Genomic DNA, 21,283 nt, shown 5'->3' with positions numbered 1-21,283 from the left:
GCAGAAAGGTGAATACGAATGACTTCCTTTTGAACATCAAAAATGAGCAGCCATAAAATAACTGACAGCATAAAGAAGCCCGAGCCTCAAGTGGGCAATGCGCATTTCTGACTAAGCATTCGCAATCACATCCGATATTTGAAACACAGAAAAATTCGATTGGAAAAAGTAACAATTAAAACGCCATATGTGAAGCATTGCTTGGCAAAGAGGAAGCAGGGCTTTGAACTGAGAACCTCAGATACCTTTGAAGGAAACATAAAAGCAGATGGTAACTTTAACTGAGAGAATACTGGAAGAGGCAGAAAACTCAATGCTTTTCTCCCAACTAAAGCTTTGAGCATGGTTGGGGGGCGAATTCAGTGCAAGATTCATCTGATAGAGTGCAACGGTAGACCTTAATATTTACCGATAGCAGTGATCATCCGAAGAAAATGCAGTGCCCGAGCTATTCAAGAGGCCACCACAGGGCCTACAAACACAGACCCGCGTACCACGTGCCCCATCGAGAACTCGTGGTCAAATTCTTCGAACTCCAGCAGCAGCTCGGCGAGCTGAATAAACTGGTCCACCGGGAGCAGGTCCAGTCTCAGGTCCAGAGGAGCGTCATCAAGGGCCTCCAGCGCGAGCTGAAGAGCGCCACCAGGCTGACGGAGACGCAAAGGGCGCTGAAGGAGAAGAGCATCCACAGGGAAGAAGAAACCAGGAGAGAATTGGTGAAGCTCGTAAAAGACAACTGTCGAGAAAGCCCCAGCCCGGAAACCAACGGCAGGCAGAAGAGGAGGAAAAAGAAGAAGCAGCGCGCCGAGCAGGAGAAGGTGGCGTCCGACGTGGACCAGGCGACTCTTCAAGACCGACGCAGACGTAATTCGGAACAGCAGAAGACGGCTAAAGTGCCACAGGTCCAGTTCAACCAGACAAATGAATTTGCGAGAAAGCAGGCCGACGATGCCGTCCCGGATACACCGACTGATCAGCCGAGCTTCACGGAGCGGGGGCAACGACGCAAGCAAAGCCTGGATGAGCTGTTGCTCAGATTCAAGCAGAATTGCTCACTCAAGGTTAAAATTTCCATCGAGCCGAAAGACGAGAGAGAAGACCATGCCCACCAAGAACTTTGAAAAGTCCAGCCCCTGTGAAGATATCTCTATAAATCCAAGGAAAAAAATGCTAACAAATGACCGGTTTACCAGAAAAGGCAGAAATGCAACACATATACAGGTGAAACCCAGATGGTATGATGAACTAGTTTTCAATGAACCTGCTGTGAAACTAGTACCTGACTGCTCTTATTGAGTAAAAAATACCAAAAAAACAAGCCTCCAACTATATATATATATATATATATATATATATATATATATATATATATATATATATATATATATATGCATTCATATATGTATATGTATAGTGCAAAATCAATAACTGTTGCTCTAAAGTGCAGGTATGAAATAATGAAAAATGAATAATATATATTGCCATAGGTATGTACAGAATATAACAGGTTGAAAATATACAGATGAGATTTATATGAATTTAATGGTATGCAATGATTTTGTCGTTTGCACTATGTACATTAGTGCAGGGGAGGGTATTGACAGTGACACAAGGAAGTCGTGGGTAATAAGTCCTGTAGAATCACAGTATGTACAGTTGTGCAACTAACTAGTTGCTGTTTTTTTATCCTCATGAATATGAATAAAAATCACTAAGCACAATCATAAGAAAGTCTTCAACAAAAAAAGAAAAAGCCTTTCGAAGAAGATACTAGACTCATTTCATCAACAGTGGGCTTCAGACAGGTCACTCCAAACTTGAAGAGCCAGTGAATATTGGACTGCTCACTGATTCAGGGGTTGTATGGGGTCTCCAGCTATGACATTGGGATCAAGTCTCGAATGGCTCTGGAATTTATCTGAGTAATGTGCTCCTTTTTCTTGTCAAAAATCTTATTCCATTCTATCCATTGATCCATTTTATCTTTTAGGTGTCATGCACTTTTCTGGTGACCATGTAGGCTTGGAATACAGTATCTTAAGCTGATAAATTGCACAAAGACAGATCCAGAATTTCAAAAAAGTCGTCAAAAAAAAAAAAAGTGACAATATGAACTGTTATAGTGCACGATTTGGAGTCTGTGAATTGAGGAGATAAAAGCTGAAATATAGACAGTATCAACATTGGTTGAATAATTCTCAGACGAAAGTGACATGATTGGACAACTGCTTATGTTTATCGAATGTTAAATTAGAATCGAAGGTGCTACCCAGGTTATGACAGTTGGCTTAATGCTGTTAGACAGCGTGCCAAGGGAGGCGCTGATACTGGTGTGGAGAATTTTCTGGACCAGCGACAAGATTTCCATTTTGTCAGCACTCGGTTGCAGGAAGTTTGCTGACATCTGTTTTCTAATATCACAGTCAGTTTGCAAGATTTATGCAACCTGATGCATCAGCAGGCTTTACGTGTGACATATTTTTGGGGGGGCGGGGCTTAGCTGGACGCCAACTATTTCCCAGCTAGCTAGCTAAGTTAGCTTGTAAAGTGGCCGTTTGCATGTTTGAACAGGCTGGTTTTTGGAAGAACGGCGAAAGAAACAGAGCCTTCAGTCAATATGCATGTTCCCAGTGTTGTTGATTGTATTTTCAGTCCAATCCTTTGGTTTCGTGGCACTTTACCAACGTTGTGGACGATTTCTCCAACTGGCAGTGGCAGCTGGTGTTTTCCCTTTTTTTCTGCCAGCACAGCAAGACAACATTTTGCAAGTGGCATTTCCTCTGTTTTGCCTTCAGCTTGAAACAGTGGGATCAACAACATGATGTATTGAATTTTAAAAAGACAGAATGTGATGTGGTAATTCTTGTATAAATCTAAGTTGGGCCGCAGTGGGGAGAAAGCTGTGAAGACAAATTCAGTAATTCTAGATTGCTATTACTTTTGTTATTTCTTTTATTGTTAGAAAAGAGGGGAATAAGAAAATAGGAGAGGTAACGCAATACATTTTCAGATTGGAGATCGTTGCTGTAATTGCTTTATTCTGTGAATCTTCCTGCTGTTGACAACAGCAACACGTGGCTGCGTGTGCATGAGTGCGTGCGTGTGAAATTTTACTCATATAATTACGGTCATATGGTCTGCTGACGTGCTGCCCAGACAGGCGTTTCACTCATCCAAGTGCTTACAGCGTCTCCATGCTCCGTGATACTGACACACTCACACACACACGTGCACACACACACACACACACACACTCACGGTGTGTGATTTAGCTTGACAGAGTGCAGCGGCAGCACAGTGTAATTTGCGGTAGGTGATGAGTGAATGTACTCTGTTAGGCTGGATAAATGCACTCCATCAAAAAGCTGTTACTCTCCCCTCACTCTGTTTACTCTGGGTTCTATTTTTTTTCTCCTTATTGCGTCGCGTGTATCTGTTGATGTTGTATTAATAGCACATTTTCCAGTTTCGCTTTCATTTAAGATGTGTCTTGCCCCCGCGCTGCTTCATGCTCATGCTGGTGGGGAGCATGTTAGAAATAAACCATTGCAGAGATTAGGCGAGTGAATTTTAAAATGGATATAAACTGATCTGGATTAGTTTCAAAGTGGCTATGGCATAGCATGCTAAGTTTATATATACTCCATCCATCCATGTATACATTTTGTTTCCCCTCTTCCCTCTCCCTCTTCTTCCTCCCCAGCGGTAGCGGGAATTCATTAGTCAGTCTGAGATCATTTATTTACTCACTGAAACATGAATCAGCTTAAAGGATAAGTGTGTAATATTTACATACATATATATATATATATATATGTATATATATATATATATATATATATATATGTGTATATATATATATATATATATATATATGTGTATATATATATATATATATATATATATATATGTACATATATATATATATACATATATATATGTACATATATATATATATATATATATGTACATATATATATATATATATATATGTATATATACATATATATATGTACATATATATATATATATATGTACATATATATATATATACATATATGTACATATATGTACATATATATATATATACATATATGTACATATATATATATGTATATATATATATATATATGTATGTATATATATATATATATATATATATATATATATATATATATATATATATACATGTATATATATATATATACATATGTATATATATATATATATATATATATATATACATACTATTTAAAGAAGAAACAGCAACATCAAGTGGTTACGTTTTACATTGCATCGTCTTCCACTCCCGCTCCCCCTCCCGAGCCTGCCAGTAAACTAAGTTGGCTTGCGCACCCTAAAACTGGATACCTTGTCCACCTTCTTCTTCGTTTGTTAAGTTGACGCTGCGAGGCCGTCACCCTAATTAAGAAATGCTCTTTCTGGTGGGCTGGATTGTCCACACTGGATACCTTAGGCGGGGCGAGATAGCAGGTAACTGGGAAGACCAGTAAGCTGCTATGTTATACACTTTTATTCATGTATTTTTGGGCAGTATATCAAGCTTTTACCAATCTAAAATATAAATCTAGCCATATATTACACACTCTACCTTGAAGACCCAGTACACTCTGCCAAATGCAGTGGTGAAGATGTGGATCTGGTCCTCGCGACTGGTCCTCAGGGGACAATGTGCCAGCTGCAGAGAACTAATTTCACTGTACATTAAAAGCGTGACCTATGAGGTAGATGACAGCGGGTCAATCTGTCCAACATTCTATCTTGCGTGCTCAAAGGACAAGTAAAAAGATTTAAAGTAGAAAAGTATAACAATGCTGTCTTTTGTGCAAGCTGTTAATGTGGTCAGTGGCCACAGCCTTGTTTAAAAGCGTTGACTTGGAAAAGAGCTTGTACGATTGTGGTTAGGCTAAAACCTCTTGATGACTTTGGACTCAGGCATGATGCTGCTTGCCAAGCATTTATTACCCCCATATCAATATTTTCAGAGGAGTGACCTGTGAACTCCTCGATATCACTCTTGCTGTGTTGCCGGCATCTCACCCTCGTCCCATCAGTCATCCTGCTGCTAGAGCCATAAGTCTGCATTGATGAGTGAGCCGTCAGCATTGATCCTGAATCAGTGAATATACATTTAATTTGATGACCTGATGATGTTCATAAGAAAATGAGCCAAAAAATAAAGTTAATGACAATAGATGAAGAAGAACAACTTGAGATGCCTGATGGAGCGTTTAATACGTTCATGAGAGATATTTTCTAACTATGTGGGAAATCAAATGAATCTCTACTGCTGTTATAAGGTGGCAGTACTTGCACGTCACTCACCAACAGTAAGCAGGCAGCAGCAAGGCGTTGTTGTTTTTCTGTACTATTAGTATGCTGCAGGTGAATGCTGAGGCCAGCTGATCTGCTGCTCAGTTAAACTCAAAAGACACTTTCATTTATTTTTATTAACACATTGAAAATAAATTAATTAATTAAAATATAGGCGGAACGCGAAAGCTGTCACGATCATCACAACACGCCGTAACACCTAATTGAATATTATTTTTAGTATATATTTAGTTATAAAACCTGAGTTGTTAGTCTTTATTGAGAACTGCTGCATCTCTGCAGTGTTCTTTTACCCCAACTGCAACAGCCTTGGTAGGAGGACACAATTACACTAATTGATGATTTAATAAAAATGTCACTGCTTTACTGCTTCAGCAAGAGACAATTCTGACGATCAGACCACAGACAAAAACTGTTAATATTGTGGAAGACGTGGCAAAATAGCCCCGGAATGCACTGTATGAAAACGGGAAACGGGTGAAAGGAACTCCACAAAGATAAACGGCTATTGAGCTGTTAGTGATTTTAGAGAGATCTTTATCTTTTCCCCCAGAGGCCAAAAGGCATTGGCACCTGCAAGAGGCAGGTATGGGAAAAGGTTGGGAAGTCGGAAAGCGGCACTGCATCCGGATAAACACAGAGAGCCGTGGTGAATTAAGCTGTTTAGCAATATTGATGTGCATTTACATGATGAATGGAGTGAAGGTGCAGATGAACAAAAGCTCAGTCAATACTTGTTTGGTTTAATGACTGTGCAACATAATCTTTGGTCCATTCATGGCCCATTATAGTATAAAAGATTGCACATTAATATAACTTAATTTCAGTAGACACAGAATTTTCTGCTTTGGTGTTCTATTGCATCACTTCTCAAGACACGCTTGTACGAGATGTTTGTACATTGTGAAATATCTTCACCAAATCTCTTGGTAAATACCTTTTCAAAGAGAGTTAAAAAATCAGCGCCACCTGTTCATTACCAGCGTTGCCATGCACATCATTTCACTGCTGGTAACAATTTTGAGTGGTCCGACTTGAATGTGATAGATTGACTGTTCAAGGTGGACCTTCTTTCCTGAATTGACCTTCTATCCTCTTAATGAGTCCTCCTCCATTTTTGTCTTTACCTTTAACACATTCAATTTGTGACAGGATTTGTCTGGTTATGTGGATTTGTAAACGTGAGTGGTGCCTCTAGTGTCTGACGCAAAGAACTGCTTCACGTTTATTCGCTCTCCGCCCCAGTTGATTTGGTTAATTTTGCCTTATTCGACCCCTCACCTTGGATGGTCTTGGGAATACCAGTTGATTCAAATGTTGAATTGTTGTTGGTTGTTTCCGTATGTGTGTTTGTGTGTATTGTTACTATGCCATTGTTTCAGGCTTGGCCGCTGGAGATGTTTTATTTATTTATTTTAAGTCACTCAACAGTTATATAATTGTCATTTTAATTACAAGCCAGGGATATCATCAGCGCCTCCCTCTCCAATTGGTTTTGGCCTTTCACAGTCATTGTTCACTCAAAAGAATTGATTCACTCTGTTCTTCATTCCTCATTTCCATTTACTGTATTTATGCGGCTGGTTCCTTAAAAAGGAAAATATATATGTTTTACATTTTATCCCTAATATAATATGATATAATTTAAAAGAGCTTTAATCAATGAATATTTTGCACACATTTTACACTTGCCATTCCTTGTTTTTCCTCTTTCCAGACAATGAGTCGTCGTTTTTTCCCCCATGAAGTCATCCTCACTGACGCTGTTCTCAGTCTGGATGAAGACTCAGTTCTCTCAACAAATGAGGTGAGTACGTGATGACATCTGACTGGCAATATGCTGAGTTTTTTTCTTTTTTTTCTGTTTTGTTTTTTGTTTTTGTCAGAAACTGGTGAACTGAATTTTTCCCCTGTATAGACTAAATGAAGTGAGACCGCTGTGTTCCCAGAGCGCGGGGCCGCCATTCAGACCTCTAGAAGCTAGAAATGTTATTTCTGGCAGCAAACCAGCCAATTTTTCTAGGGCAACCAAGTACATGCAGTTATGCTCGCGTCCACTTTTTTTTTTTTCTCGTTGACATTTCAGGTAAGTTGTAAAGTAAATCTGCACTGATCCGTGGCATGCTCAGACATGGCTGAGCGTGCAATAAGTCCACTTCAAGCTTCATTTGTAGGTTGTCACATGAATTTGCAGCACTTCAGAGTGTTGTAAAGTGAAAAAAAGCTTAGGGGTGAATTGATGAGACATTGACCTGAACATTCAATGCAAAACTAGCAATGGAACTAACAAGTTGGGAAATAGAATTAAATAAAAAAAAATAGATGGAAAACATTCTAATTTTTTTTTTTTTATAAAAACTCATGTTTGTAAAGCTGAAACTCAATATGATATGATAACTAATGTGATCAATCCATCTTTTTGGTTGCGGTTTCACCAGTGCACAAAACAAATGTGTGGTCTCTTATGATTCTTAATCACACTTCTTTTAACACTGGTTTTACACATCTAACCCCTCAGGTGTAATTGATCAATAGGCTCATCTGTAATGCTAAACGAGTGCCTCTGCTTTTGGAGTCATTACAAGCAACAACCTTTTTCCCTTTTGGCTTTTCTGCTCTGATCGCTGAAAGGATTGTGAGACCTAGGAAACCCAAGGGAGCCGATATGTCTTTAAACTCTGATATGTTTTATTAATGTGGGAGAGTCAATGTTAACCTTTCCTGTGATGGTAGAGCCATCCTCAAGGGAGGTGTGTGTTTGTGTGTGTGCGTGAATCGCCGATTTGCTAATATTGTGTTAAAATTCCATCCCATAATAAATATAAAATGAAGTTGGCAAGGGTTTTAGACACAAACATATTACCGATGAGTTTTATTATGTTGTGGTCATGTTTGCACCAGATGGACACATTTTTAGTTCATTTAGATGGTTTGGTTGGTGCCTGTTCACCAACAGTGTTGGCAAGTAATCTATTACTAAGTAATCCACTACTGTAATTAAACTGCTTTTTAGTAACGTGTAATGTGACGGGATTACTCTGGCAAAATTGATAATTATATCATAATCATATATGATATCATTACTTTATCAGGTAACAATTCCATTACACGAAATGTCGCAGGTTGATGATGTAGCAGTGCATGCAACGTCATTGACATGCGACGACGCACCAAAACAAGCATGGCGGCATGCTTTTTTAGCTCATCTCGTCTAAATGAAAGAATATGGTGGTTCATTGCACATTATGTGCAGGAAACAAGACGTTCTCAACTGTTGCTTTATCTTTTTTTAACTTAAGTAATTAGTAATCAGTAATTGATTACTTATGAGACAAAGTATTAAAGAAGTAATTAGATTACCTTTTAAAGGAGTAATCAGTAGTTGGATTACTTTTATGTAATCCCAAACAACACTGTTCGTCAAGGTAAACGTGAAGTTAATTATACGCTGTAAACAAAAATCAAAGAGGATAGGAGAAGATATCAGCATAATCTAGTGAGGTGCTTAGATTATCTCATGGTCAAACAACATATGATGAATAATGGAATTTCTCTGTGTAGTTCTAGAAGGGGTGATCTACCGCAAAGAAAATGCACAACTAGATACGCCATATTTTCCTCCTGTCACTCATTCTTTCATCGACAACTTCCTAACTTCACTCGCACGGGACTGTGGCATTTAAAATCTCGGCTCCTTGCGGACGGTGTGTTCCCACCACTAATCAAGACATCACAGACAGAGTCCCTTTGCAGGCCTCACTTTCCCATTAGACTCAGTGCCCTTTAACTACGGCGAGGGGATTTATTGAAAGGAGGTGAAATATGCCAAGATAGTGTGAATGTACAGGAGAGAGCATTTTAGGATAAGACGGTGGCAAAGGCCCTCTCATATTGTAATACCTCCATGGAAGAATAGCTGTGCCAATTTTATAATTACATTGTTTCAGCTCATTAAATATATGATTATTCCATGAAGAGAGATTAGGGGGTTTGAAAATAACGGACTGACAAAGCTTTTGGCTCTCATTGGGCAGCCAAGCGTGTTGCTTAGTTATGCCCTTTGAAAGACATTTTCAGCGTGGCATATCCGCCAATAGCTCTCAAAGGATTCATTTGCAATGGTCTTCTTACGCTAAGTCATTCATTAGGTGCATGAGTAGTTCATCGGTATTCAAAGATTTCTGTATACATGCAAATTCCATTTAGAAATGTATATTAATAACCGTCTGCCACAAAAATGGGAAAATTGACATATTTGAGAACTTAAAAAAAACGTATTCTTGTTTATTTAAAAAAAAAATAAGAAACTAAAGATACAAAACATAAATTGTCATTTTGAATTTACCTTTCAATGCCAAAATTTGAGCTGGCTCAAAGGGTTTGACTGAGAAATCAGAAATTGATAAAGCCCAACATGCATTTTTCTGTCAAGGCCTGGTAAATAACTATAATTTGACCTCTCAAAGTCAGGGAATAATAATGATCTATTACACTTTTTTTTTTTCTTTGTATATGTAATTCAAATTTTAGCAAATGTGTTTCAGGTAAATACCTCCTGCATACTGTGTATTAACATTACAGAAACATAGGGCAGCGGTGGCATAAACATTACACTGGGTTGTGGATTAATATATTTAAGCACAATGTCATGCAAGTTTGTTTAACTGGTAACTCTAAATTGCCTGCAGGTCTGAATGTGAGTGTGGATGGTTGTTTGTCTCGATGTGTTTGCCCTGCAATGAACTTGTGACTTTTGCGCGGTACGCCACAAGAGAAAGCTGGGATGCACAACCCTTGAGTGCAGCAGAAGCACTGGGTGAATGAATGAGTAGGTGAAAGAACATCTCTTCGAGCATCCTTAATGTCTCAAAAATATATGTCTAGCAGGTCATTGGCGTAAAGCACGCAGCACACACTTACGTACTTGGTTGTCCATCAATTTCAATGATGACTTCCACTTGAGATTGCTGAGAAGTCCAAACCCATACTTTGTTGCAGGTTGAGCACTTGTGGGTTGTGGTTGAGCCAGTAGAACTTGGCAGCAATGGATTCATGTCTCCCGAGTCTCTTTTGGTGTCTTCTGGCAGTTCTATCCTCCGCCAGCTTTCGAGTTCCTTCAAGGCAACGTTCTCACTGCGAATCAAAGTCAGCAGCTGCAGTCTATGTTGATGATGTTGTCCTTCATCAGCATGGTCTTCATCAGGTAGCTGTACCTCTGTCAAATCCTCTTGCCAGGTGCCAGCCATTATGTAGACAGTCGGACAGTCGGTCTTAAGGCTTTCCAACCACATGTCCAAGCCAGGGCAGTTGGTATTGGGCGATTGTTGGCTCAGAACTTCTACAGCCGATCTTTGTAAGTATTTCAGTGTGAGGCACACAATCCTGCCAGGTGAGCCCCAGGATGCACCTAATGTGGAATGATCCAAGGACTTGATGTGGCGGCTGTAAGTGACCCGTGCTTCACACCTATAGAGGAAGGTGATGAGGCAGACAGCTTGACATACAATAAACTTGGTGTGGAGGTGAAGGTTGCTGTTGACAAAAACTCAGCATCCTAGCTTCCCAAAGGCAGCTGCTGCTTGCCTAATCTGGTTTTGGACCTTAAGGTCAACTCTCCAATCCTCAGTAAGGATACGACCAAGATTTTTGAAGGAGGGGGTTATTGTCAGTCGTTGATGGTTGATGATGAAGACAGGCACGGTGTGTGAAGTAGAGGAACTCCACTGGCAGTCAACTTCAATCCTGGTGGTGTTGACAGATTGTTCCGCGATGGGCCTTAACAGCCGCAGCGAGGATGGCATGAAGATTCTGTGGTGAGTGAGCAACAATGCCGTAGTCGTCCAATCGAAGAGATTTCCATCCAATGCAAAATCTACACCAGCATTGTGCCCCATGCTCTTTGTAGAGAAACTGGGTGATGCGTCAGCACACACCCTTACCGTAGTCCTGTGTGCACAGGAAAAGATGTGGACTCCTGTTCTCCAGTGGTCTTTTGAACCATCACCCCAGTATGGAACTGGCAGAGGATATTGACAATTTTGGGTACAGCTGATATTGAGCGGAGAGCTGCAAGAACCTCCACAAAGGTCGGTGGCTGACTGAGATTGTGAATGGTGGGGTTTGGAGGGGGGGTGCTCATGTAGCTCATCCACAATGGTGTTGTCTGTAGATGAGTGATGGTTGAGCAGAGCATCAAAATGTTCTGCCCACCTCAGCAGGATCTTATTTTTGTCCTTCAGTAGTTTGAGACCATTTGCTGCTTTCAGAGGCGTGACAGAGAAACTCCGTTATGGCCCATGGTTTTGGGCAGCTGCCTCATTAAGTGCAGCACTGACAGAGGGCCACTTCTGGTCCATGGGCTTTTCTGAGCTCAGCCTTGGTTCCATCTCCATCGGTTTCTTAGCTTGGTTCAGCCTGCAGAGGTACTGCAGGAGTCTTGGCACCTGTAGGGCTGGGGGAGACTTACAGACGTTACTCGTCCTTTCTCCTGCTGTCAGGGGGCCACCCCCTCTAAAAAATTCTGCAAAGTCCTTAAAATGCTTTAATGAGCTGACTTTACTTGAAATAGCGCAATAACGGAGAGCCTGTAAAAGGCAACATGTTAGTGCAGTTTGGAAAAGGTCTCCGCTTAAATGTATGAAGCCACTTTAGTGTCTGCTCAAACCAGCCGTAGCCGCGGAACCCCGACAAACACCCGGTGAGAATGAAACGATGTTTCAATCTACAAGCCAGCAGTCACCGCATGGGGCCCCAGCGTGGCCCTCGCACGCCCCAGCTGGTCGCCATGGATCATGCTGAGACGGTGGCTAAAACTTGATCAAAGCCGCAGCGCTGCAAAAATAAATAAAGAAAGAAAAGGTAAAGAAGAAGAGTGGGGATGGGGGGGGGAACACTGGCCACAAACTCAGCTCCAGACACATTTTCCTCACTTTCATCACCGCGGAATCAGATAGAAGTGGAGCGTGAAGGCGCGGCTGTGGCATCGCATCAAAGGGGGCCAAATGAATAAATCAAAAGTGAAAACACAACTTTCTCCAGACGCACACTTGGAACGTACCACAAGCTGCGGGACGAGGAGACGCTCGAATGTGACGCAAGTCGTTCTCATCTTCGAACATTTGAACGCGTCAAAGCAAAAAAAAAAAAAAAGAAGAAAACAGAGAGAGAGAAAGAGACTTTCGACAAACCCTTCGCTGGACTGACCCCCCGCTAGCCGCTCCTTAGCCTGCCCCGAGTGCTGTGTGTGTTACGGGTGTGTGTTGCGCACTGTTGAACTTCCATAAACTTGGCTGAAATTCTTTGCCGTGTCGGGCTCTTTTGAATCGTAATTGGGACGGACAGATTATGAGTGCAGGGGATCTGGGTTCTGTCAATCTCTTCCCCTCCCACTCATGCATGCCGGCACACACACACACACACACACACAGACACGCACGCATGCACGCATGCACGCATGCCATCTCACATCATAAGGAGTGTTTTTTTTTTTTTTTTTTTTTAATATCTGAAGGCCAAATTAAATTTGCATGATATCATTAATCCTTTCCCGTGGACACGTCCAACATGCTAGCACACACTTGACGACGCATCCTCCTCGTCAGGACCAACGTCGGGGAAAAAAATGGCAGCCTCAACCTTTCTCTCGGCTCAGTGTCAAGGCGTTACAGTAATTGCTCACGCGATTCCTGACAGGAGCCGTGAGGTTTTCGCTAAAGAACTCTTGCGTCCCGCTCCCGCCCGCGCGATGCGACGTCGTCTCCCTGCCTCTGCAGTTCTGGTAATTAATTTCCCCACCCCGAGTCTCGATATGGTGCGCGTCCATCTGCGTGTAATACCAAGCATTTGATTATGTGCTGATCCCCTTATCCTCCCGGTGTGTCTGCCCGCCCGTCTCGGCGGTGCATTTGAATTCAAAAGAGGCTCTTCCTCAGGTTGCTCCAAAACCCGTCAAGGACGCTAAGGTGCTCAACTGAAATTAATTGTTTGTAGGAGGAGACAGAAGCTCGAGTGGTACTAAGATGGTCATCCAGCCACTAAGACAGGCTGGCACTTGATTTTTGCACACTTGAAATGACTGTATGCCTTTGGAAAGGAACATATAGAGAGGCTATTGCACTGCACACGCTGCAACTGCAAGTGAGTGGAGGAACAATTGGGGTTAAAGGGCACGGAGTCAAAGCACAGGGAAGTTTCTATGAGCTGCTGTATATGTTGTTTAATGTCAATGTAGTCTTAATGCTTGACAGGGAGAAAAGTTATATCGAAAATAAAAGTTGGCTAACTAGCTAGCTGGGATAGTTAACAAAATGGAATCGAACCACTGCACCACCATGCTGACGTATTAACGCTAATATAGTAGTAGTCGTCGTAGCGGTCTTAGTATTAGTCGTCGTACTGTTAACATGAATATTATTTTGCTCACTAAAAAATTTGAAGTGTACTTTTGCAAATGCGTTCTTGATTGTTTATAATAAGACATGTTACTTAATCATTTAAATTCTGAATAGAATTGAATTCTGAGTATGATAAAAAGTTAATAGTTTATACAGTTGAGCATATCTAAATAACTTCAAATAATATGTTGGAGTTGATTCCGTTAAAAACAAAAGACACACATTGATTGGATATAAACTGAGCAAACAAATGAAGCTTATTAAGCTTCCCATATAAAGGGTAAAATATGAAAAAAAATCAATTGTTTTGCTTTTGCCCTTTCCCCCTTTTCTTTTTCTCCCTTTCTTCACAAACGCCTTTACTCCCTGTGACGATACCATCTTGTTTACTTTCCATTCGGCGTCTGTCTTTACCTTCCTCTCCCAAAGGTGGACTTTGCTTTTATCGTGTGGCAAAGCTTTCCGGAGCGCATCGTCGGCTACCCGGCGAGGAGCCACTACCGGGACACTTCCCGATCCCGCTGGGGCTACACCTCCAAATGGACCAACGACTACTCCATGGTTCTAACTGGCGCTGCCTTCTACCACAGGTGACCTCGTCACACCCACCATCGCACGCTCGGAGAGTGACCTTTGGTCACAGCGTGCCTAAGATCGCTCTCTGCTATGCACAGTAATGGAAAATAGTGACGAAAAATGTTAGAGTCTTGTTTCGTGTGTACTTAAGGTGTGAATTCTGATTTTTTTTTTTTTTTTTTTCATATTTGATATTTCGATATTCGATATTTGAAAACACGACATGTTGTTAGCGATTAGCGTAAGTTTAAATTGTAGTCAAACCTGTCGGCCCATTACTTAAACTCTAAAATGCCAATGTGAGGCAATATTTGGGAGCAAAGGAAGATGTGGTGAAACAAGTCAAGTCGAGGGTACTGATTAGGTTTAATGCAAGTCTTTGTATTCCCCTAATGCAAATAGCTGCACGGTATGTGTGTGCACTAGCAATGAACTGACCTCCCACCCATCTGTCTGTCTGTCTCTGTGTGTGTGTGTGTGTGTGTGTGTGTGTGCGTGTGTGTGCTTGCAGGTACTACCATTATCTGTTCACCCACTACATCCCCATCGCCCTGCTGACCACCGTGGACCGCATGGCTAATTGCGAAGACATCCTGATGAACTTCTTGGTTTCGGCCGTCACCAAGCAGCCACCCATCAAAGTCACGCAGAAAAAGCAGTACAAGGAAACCCTGATGAGCCAGGTAGCGCTCCGCTTTGCTGGCTCCACAATTAGGCCTGTTGTTTTAATTAAGGTTAAGAGCAGACAGCGCTTTGCCCTCTGGCCTGCTGCCTGTGAAGAGAAGGCAGGAAAGGCCACCAGGCTGTTTAAATGTGTCCTGATCAATTTGTATTTTTTTGTTTTTTGTGTCTAAAAGTACATTGGTATTAAGTTCCCACCAGAACAGGGGTGGGCACACTTTTTGGACTGGTGGGGCCACAATGGGTTCTAAAATTTGACAAAGGGGCCGGAGCAGCAGCAGGTGGATGGAGTGTATTGGTGACCCGCCTCATAGGAGGAAAAAATACATCATGGGATATGTAGAAAGCATGTTGCTTTAATGTCAATCGAAAATGGACCAAAGCAAAGTTACAGCAAAATATGTCCTTAAAGCTCCGTATTTGGCTCTTTACTGAAATTACTCTTTAAACACTGAAAAAACGGACGGAATACAGTTATTTTATTACTTACTTACTATTGATGATATTTCTTCTTCTTCTTCTTCTTCTTCTTCTTCTTCTTCTTCGGGCCGGATTAGAAAGCTTAGCATATGGTCCCCGGGCCGTAGTTTGCCCACGCCTGCGCTAGAACATCTATCATATATTTTAAATGTTTCACCCGATTTGACATTTTGGGGGTAAATGAAAAAACATGGTATATTGTTTTGAGGGCGTTTGTCACTGACTAATAGTTGAGAAGCTTTGGGCTGCATTACTGACCTTCTCCCTGAGACACTCCTGTATTTGCATGTTGCGTGTGTTTTATGTCGCCTGCCCTATACTGGCTTCTGATTGATGGCCCGACCACGGACAGCACGATGACTCAGCACTACGCTCGTGGCAAATAATGACTTAATTGTAAAGTCAGCTCTGCAAACTGAGGTTTTATCCCTCGTCCATTTCTGGCAATGGGTAGAAAAAAAACACCACCGACAGCCATGAGGCGTTTTTTTGTTAGCTAATTCCATTTTTGTTTCGGATGTGAGAGCGATTTCTCCCCTTTTACTTTTGTTCGCCCTGTCCGCCACCTCCTGCAATCGCCTGGAGAGCCAGGAGAATGAACCTGCTCCCGGTACCACGGTCCAAGAAAAAAAAAAGGGGGGGGGTCGTCGCCATCAGCGTTGCCCCGAATTGCCCTCTCCTCGAGCAATTTACCACAGCCATCTGGGGTTTGCCCCGCCCCTTCCCCCCCCTCCCGACCGCTGTCTCTCTCACACCAGCAGGTGTGGACTCAGGGCGGCGAGAAGAGTGCAAAATTAAGTCACCTCTCGGTAGATCAGGATCCTCTCGAGGAACATGATGCAGAGGCCTCATGGCCATGTGTGTATTTATTTAAACAATATCTGTTGCTTCCAAATTGGAGAAAAACCATATGATGTCCAAGTTCACACCTAAAGATACAGATTATAGCCAAAATAATAGTCATTTTATTACTCAATTTACTGTGCATTTGATGTGGTTAGTTTTGGTTCCAATTACAATTGTGCAAGACAAATAAAGACACCTCTTGCTTTAGTGAGCAACCTGTCCGGTTGGCAGGTTATCAGTTTAAATGTATGCAAAAAAAAAAAAAATAAAGGAGATGAATGGAATGGCATTGCATTTTATGTTGACAAAGCCACTAACGGCACACAGACCTCATTGGAACCTTGGAGAGCAGCGCTCGAGACGTATTTGGCGACAACCACCCTTGGCAGGTCTCAGAAATTGTTATAAATATCGGCCATTTTGTGTCTTTTCTGTGTCGGTGCATATTCTGCAGTCTCCTTGTGCGACAACTTTAGCACATCTCTTACAGTTCAAACTTCTTTTCTAAGAAACTGAACCACAAGGCAGCCTCAACCTGAGAATGTTCCATGTCGGATAGAAGGAACTATACGCCCCTCCTTCTGTTGATGTCCGGCCATTTTAATCTTCTTTATGGCAAAGACTGGTCGGCTACACGCGCATGTTAGCTAACTGCCCCCTTTTTTTTGAAATTGAGATGGTATAAAGTGGAGCAAAACATGTGGATTCGCCCTCATGAGATCATCCAGTGCAAATTAAGCTAATGCTAGCTTGTCCAGCTTGTTCGCTTGACTTTCACAGACTCGCAGCATCATTGACTTACATCGCCACTCCACATTTTCCTCGCTTGTTCGCTGGGCGTTCGTCATTTTGCCAGGAAGGTGGATCTCAGAAGTCTTTTCGTTTTGTTTGTTTTGGTTTATGTGCCCTACCGCCACCTTTTGCCCCTTTATGGAATCAGCCCCAAAACCAAACCACCTGAAAGGTTAAATTAAAACTCAAATGTACCGAGTCAAGTTTTATCCAAACTGAAAGTTTCACATGGACAGATTGGACAAGGTCAGTTTGTATAACAGCAACATATAGAACTGGAGTCCAAGTCAAGAACAAAGAAGGCAACCAAGGCATTCAGTTATAGAACTTCATTTTAATGACTCAAGCGTACTGCTGTGAGAACACGCATTCACATTTTTTCACATTTTCATGAAAATGAAACACTAGTGACAGCTTAATAGTTATTGGTCAAATTTCACTTTCATTTGAGTGGCTTTTAAGGAGGCTCCCACAGATTCACCCAGCTGGACAGGCCGGACGACTCTGTAAGAGCTGGAGGAAATGTTCTTAGAAAAAGATGGCGTGACTGCTGTAAGCAACACCCCCTGCTGCCTCACATAACAAGCATGTTGGGCAAGTGATTCCCAGGCCCCTAATAAGCTGAGCTGTATGGAACATGAGGATATCAAAAAAAAAAAAAAAAAAAAGCTTCCCTGACTTGATATTCATAAAAGCACGGTATGTCCCTGTCCAAGTGTTACTTCAAGAGAGACAAATTAAGCATCTTACAGGCATCCTGTGGCTGTTTAGTTGTTTTAACCTGAAACCAGAAACAGTAGCAGCAGTAGGTCTGTAATCAAGATGAAGTCATGTCTCTGGATGGATGTCAAACTCATCTCTGTTTACTTTGTAACGCATTAGCCCCAACACTTTGTAGGGTGGGTGTGTGTTTTCGTTGTGCCCTGAAGCATTTTTGAATGAGACCAGCTCATATGGGCACGCAGGTGTGGGATGTGTGCAGTCAAATTGTGATAAATAATAGTCATGATGATCATTTTATTTGTGCCTGTTGCATAAAGCACATTCACTTGTTAATATTACCTTTATCTTTCTGTTTTCACCATTGAATGCTAAACAATTGAAAGTAGGAAATGGATATAATAAATATGTGCAGCGTGCACTTTTTAATATGTGATTTGCTTTAGTCTGCTGTAAAAAAAAAGATGAGCTCCATCTTACAGTTCCTTCATAGTGAAAAAGCTTCTTAAGCTAATAACGCATTGTTCTTTTACAGGCGTCTTAATGTTTGAAAGAAGCTTTTTTTTGTGCCAAGAACTTCTTTAACTGATCTGGGAAACCCAGCAATTGTTTGTCCAGTATACATTAGTATGCGTTGTGTATAGTAAGTATAGTGTTGGCAGGAAAGTTGCCAATAATAAGATACAGCATACAAGGATTTTTTTTTAATTATTTTTGATTAAATCCATTGTTAGCAATTCTCAAAAGCTCTGAGAATGACACTGTTGTCTAGCAAAATGTACATTTTCTAAAGAAAATTTTGAAAACTAACCAACATACGTGTTTTTTGTTTGTTTGTTTGTTTGTTTTTAATAAAACATTGCAAACTGCACCAATGTGATTAGTTTAGCTGATAGCTTATGATTAGCTGTCCAGGAGGATTGGCTCCTTTGACAGAACCTGTCATTGTTTTGAATAGAAATAAATACATCCTTTCGCCAATATGTATATATACAGTGTCTATAAAATGTGATTCGACTTTCTATCTATCACAGTTCAGTTCTCTCCTCTCTCTCTGAACCAAGGGTGCCAAGGCGTCACGATGGGCCGACCCGGACCATTTCGCCCAGCGGCAGACCTGCATGAACGTCTTTAGCCACTGGCTGGGCTACATGCCCCTGGTTCACTCCCAGATGAGGCTCGACCCTGTGCTGTTCAGGGACCAGGTGTCCATCCTACGGAAAAAGTACAGAGACATTGAGAAGCTCTGAAAGTCGCAAGGAAACGTGCGAGATTCTTCACGGCGAAAGAGAGTGTGCGGTTGTACGCGTGTATTCCCGTGTTTTCCTGTACAAGTGTGAGAATGAGCGCACTAAAGTCGAACCGACGAAGATCTGCAAGATGAAAAGAAGTACTTCACGCGCATTGGAAATAAGAGTGCAACGAAGCGACTCAATCAAGGTATATCACATGCATTTCGTAAGAAACAAAACATCCGGTATGCCTTGGAGCAAAGCGCTCAGTGGCTGTGCATATCCCCCACTTGTGACATAACACATACTTATGCATGGGTACACATGCAATAAAGACTTGGAAATGCTCAAGAGAAACCTGACCACAGAGAATACATGTTGCATGGTTGATCAAGACAGATTTACAAGGATATTAATTAAAAAAAAAAAAAAAGAAAAAAAATTTAAATAATAAATACTGAAGGTTGCTGCGCCGGCAGTCGTCAAGTAAACCACATGGTAGAGCATAAGATGAAAAGAGTTTTATCAACTGAGTTGAAAAACAGCTCTGTATGTACAGTTAAGACATATTATAAAAAGAAACTGTAGATTCTGGGTTGATAGCCCAAACTACCAATGCACACCTGAGATTCAGTATGTCTCTTGTATACTAATGTAGATTCTCAGCATAATTTCCTGTGTGTGTGTGAAGAAAATGGAAATACAAAATAAAGAGATGTTATGATATAAGACCATTGGCACTGGTCATTTCTTTTTATTTTCAGGTTTCCTTATGTATGCGTATGTCAGCAATTTCATTGATCTGCACTGATCTTGCTTTCCTACTAAACCCATACTGGGACTGGAGCCGTTGTCAATATCATTATTTGACTTAAATGGATCAAAATGCTCTTGTGTCCCCTTTTTGTCCCCGTGGACGCAGAAAACATTTTTTATCGGAGGGTGGGGCCACAGGCTCTGTCCTGTCACGCAGGGAGACAGTGACAGTAGACGCATGTCCTGCCGGTTGGGGCCCGACCTAGCAGATGAGAACGGCTCAAGGCTGGTAGTCCGTGAAGGACAGTGGAATGCACACCAATGCGTTTGAGCTGTTTGCGGTGCACATAGCACTCAAACGGTTTATGCCTTTCTTGCAAGGGATCATCCGGTCAGACATCTCGTCGACCGTGGCCAATGTCAACCACCAAGGCGGCACCAGGTCAGGGCAGCTTCTTTGGGTGGCCAAGAATCCTTTGACTTGGGCAGTTCGCTGTCTGCAGTCAACGTATCTTCTGGGAGAACAGAATCAGGTGGCGGACTTTCTTGGCACAAACCCCATGGGAAGCGAAGCTTTGATCCATTGGTTGGCCTGATTTAGGACCTCTTCGAAGAGGCAAAGGTGGATCTCTTTGCTTCTGAGGAGTCAGCCCATTGTCGCCTGTTGTACTCATGGCACGGTACTTATCCAGCCTTCTCGGCCAGGATGCTCTGGCAAACGACTGGCCTCAGACCCAGTTCTACCCCTTCTGGCTTTGCCGACCAATTTACACTGCAGTCCGTTCAAAAGCCCCAAACTAAGTCTCAACTTTGATTTGCGGAACAATGGGACTAGCGAAATGTGTTAACTCACATCAAATGTCGTTGGAGGTGCGGAGACGTTTTGCGCAGTGGACGCAAGACTTGTGCCGTGTTCCGCCGGAGCTCTAATTGGCGTACTTGAAGTGCCTCTCTCTCAATGTGCGGTTTCTTGAGCTCCAGTTCCCTTCTTAGCTTAAACTCCCCCTTTGCCCTTTTAACTTCCTGCTCCAGACAGAGGCTAGCTAAACACAGCTTCTACCGCGCATCTAGCCTAGAACCTGGGGATGTTTCTGGAGAGACAGACAGAGAATCGAAGTGGGGTACTGTTAGTGGATTCTTTTCCTCAGACTTTGTTCCAGGCATTGGAGGAGTCCCGTTAGCATGAATCCAGAGAGCGCAGCAGAGAGTTCCTCATCACCACAGCCAGTACACCCTGGCCAGTACACCACGTATCACAGCGGCTCAGTGAACGAGCCACCAGGATGCTCTGAAAGCAAGCAATCTCAAACGCAGCCTTTTTACACTTCTGAAGACTGCTTAGCTCGGGGTTAGCCACAAAGCTTTTCTGCCACTTTTCGCGTTTACATTCGCTCTGTGGATAGGACACACAGATTTTCTGGCGTGAAAGCCGGGCAATCGCTTTGTGGGTCT

The 21,283-nt window shown here is 42.0% G+C and overlaps 1 protein-coding gene across 1 annotated transcript in view; it reads left to right on the top strand.

Annotated features, from left to right (window-relative positions):
• Window positions 1–20,604, top strand: part of LOC142896069 (exostosin-1a) — a 151,465-nt gene extending 130,861 nt beyond the window's left edge. Inside the window, exons 10-15 of the mRNA XM_076037540.1 lie at window positions 7,073–7,162; window positions 14,178–14,338; window positions 14,836–15,007; window positions 18,908–19,968; window positions 20,057–20,292; window positions 20,335–20,604. Of these exons, the coding sequence (XP_075893655.1) occupies window positions 7,073–7,162; window positions 14,178–14,338; window positions 14,836–15,007; window positions 18,908–19,093 (609 nt within the window). The 3' untranslated portion in view covers window positions 19,094–19,968; window positions 20,057–20,292; window positions 20,335–20,604. The remainder of the gene's footprint in view (window positions 1–7,072; window positions 7,163–14,177; window positions 14,339–14,835; window positions 15,008–18,907; window positions 19,969–20,056; window positions 20,293–20,334) is intronic.
• Window positions 20,605–21,283: the final 679 nt, after the last annotated feature.

Source organism: Nelusetta ayraudi, unplaced genomic scaffold (genome assembly GCF_046127955.1).
Source record: "Nelusetta ayraudi isolate G7.1 ecotype Tasmania unplaced genomic scaffold, CSIRO-AGI_Nayr_v1 ptg000052l, whole genome shotgun sequence".
Lineage (NCBI taxonomy): Eukaryota > Metazoa > Chordata > Actinopteri > Tetraodontiformes > Monacanthidae > Nelusetta > Nelusetta ayraudi.
The sequence above is the reverse complement of the archived record's forward strand: the minus strand, read 5'-3'. Positions and strand labels throughout refer to the sequence as shown.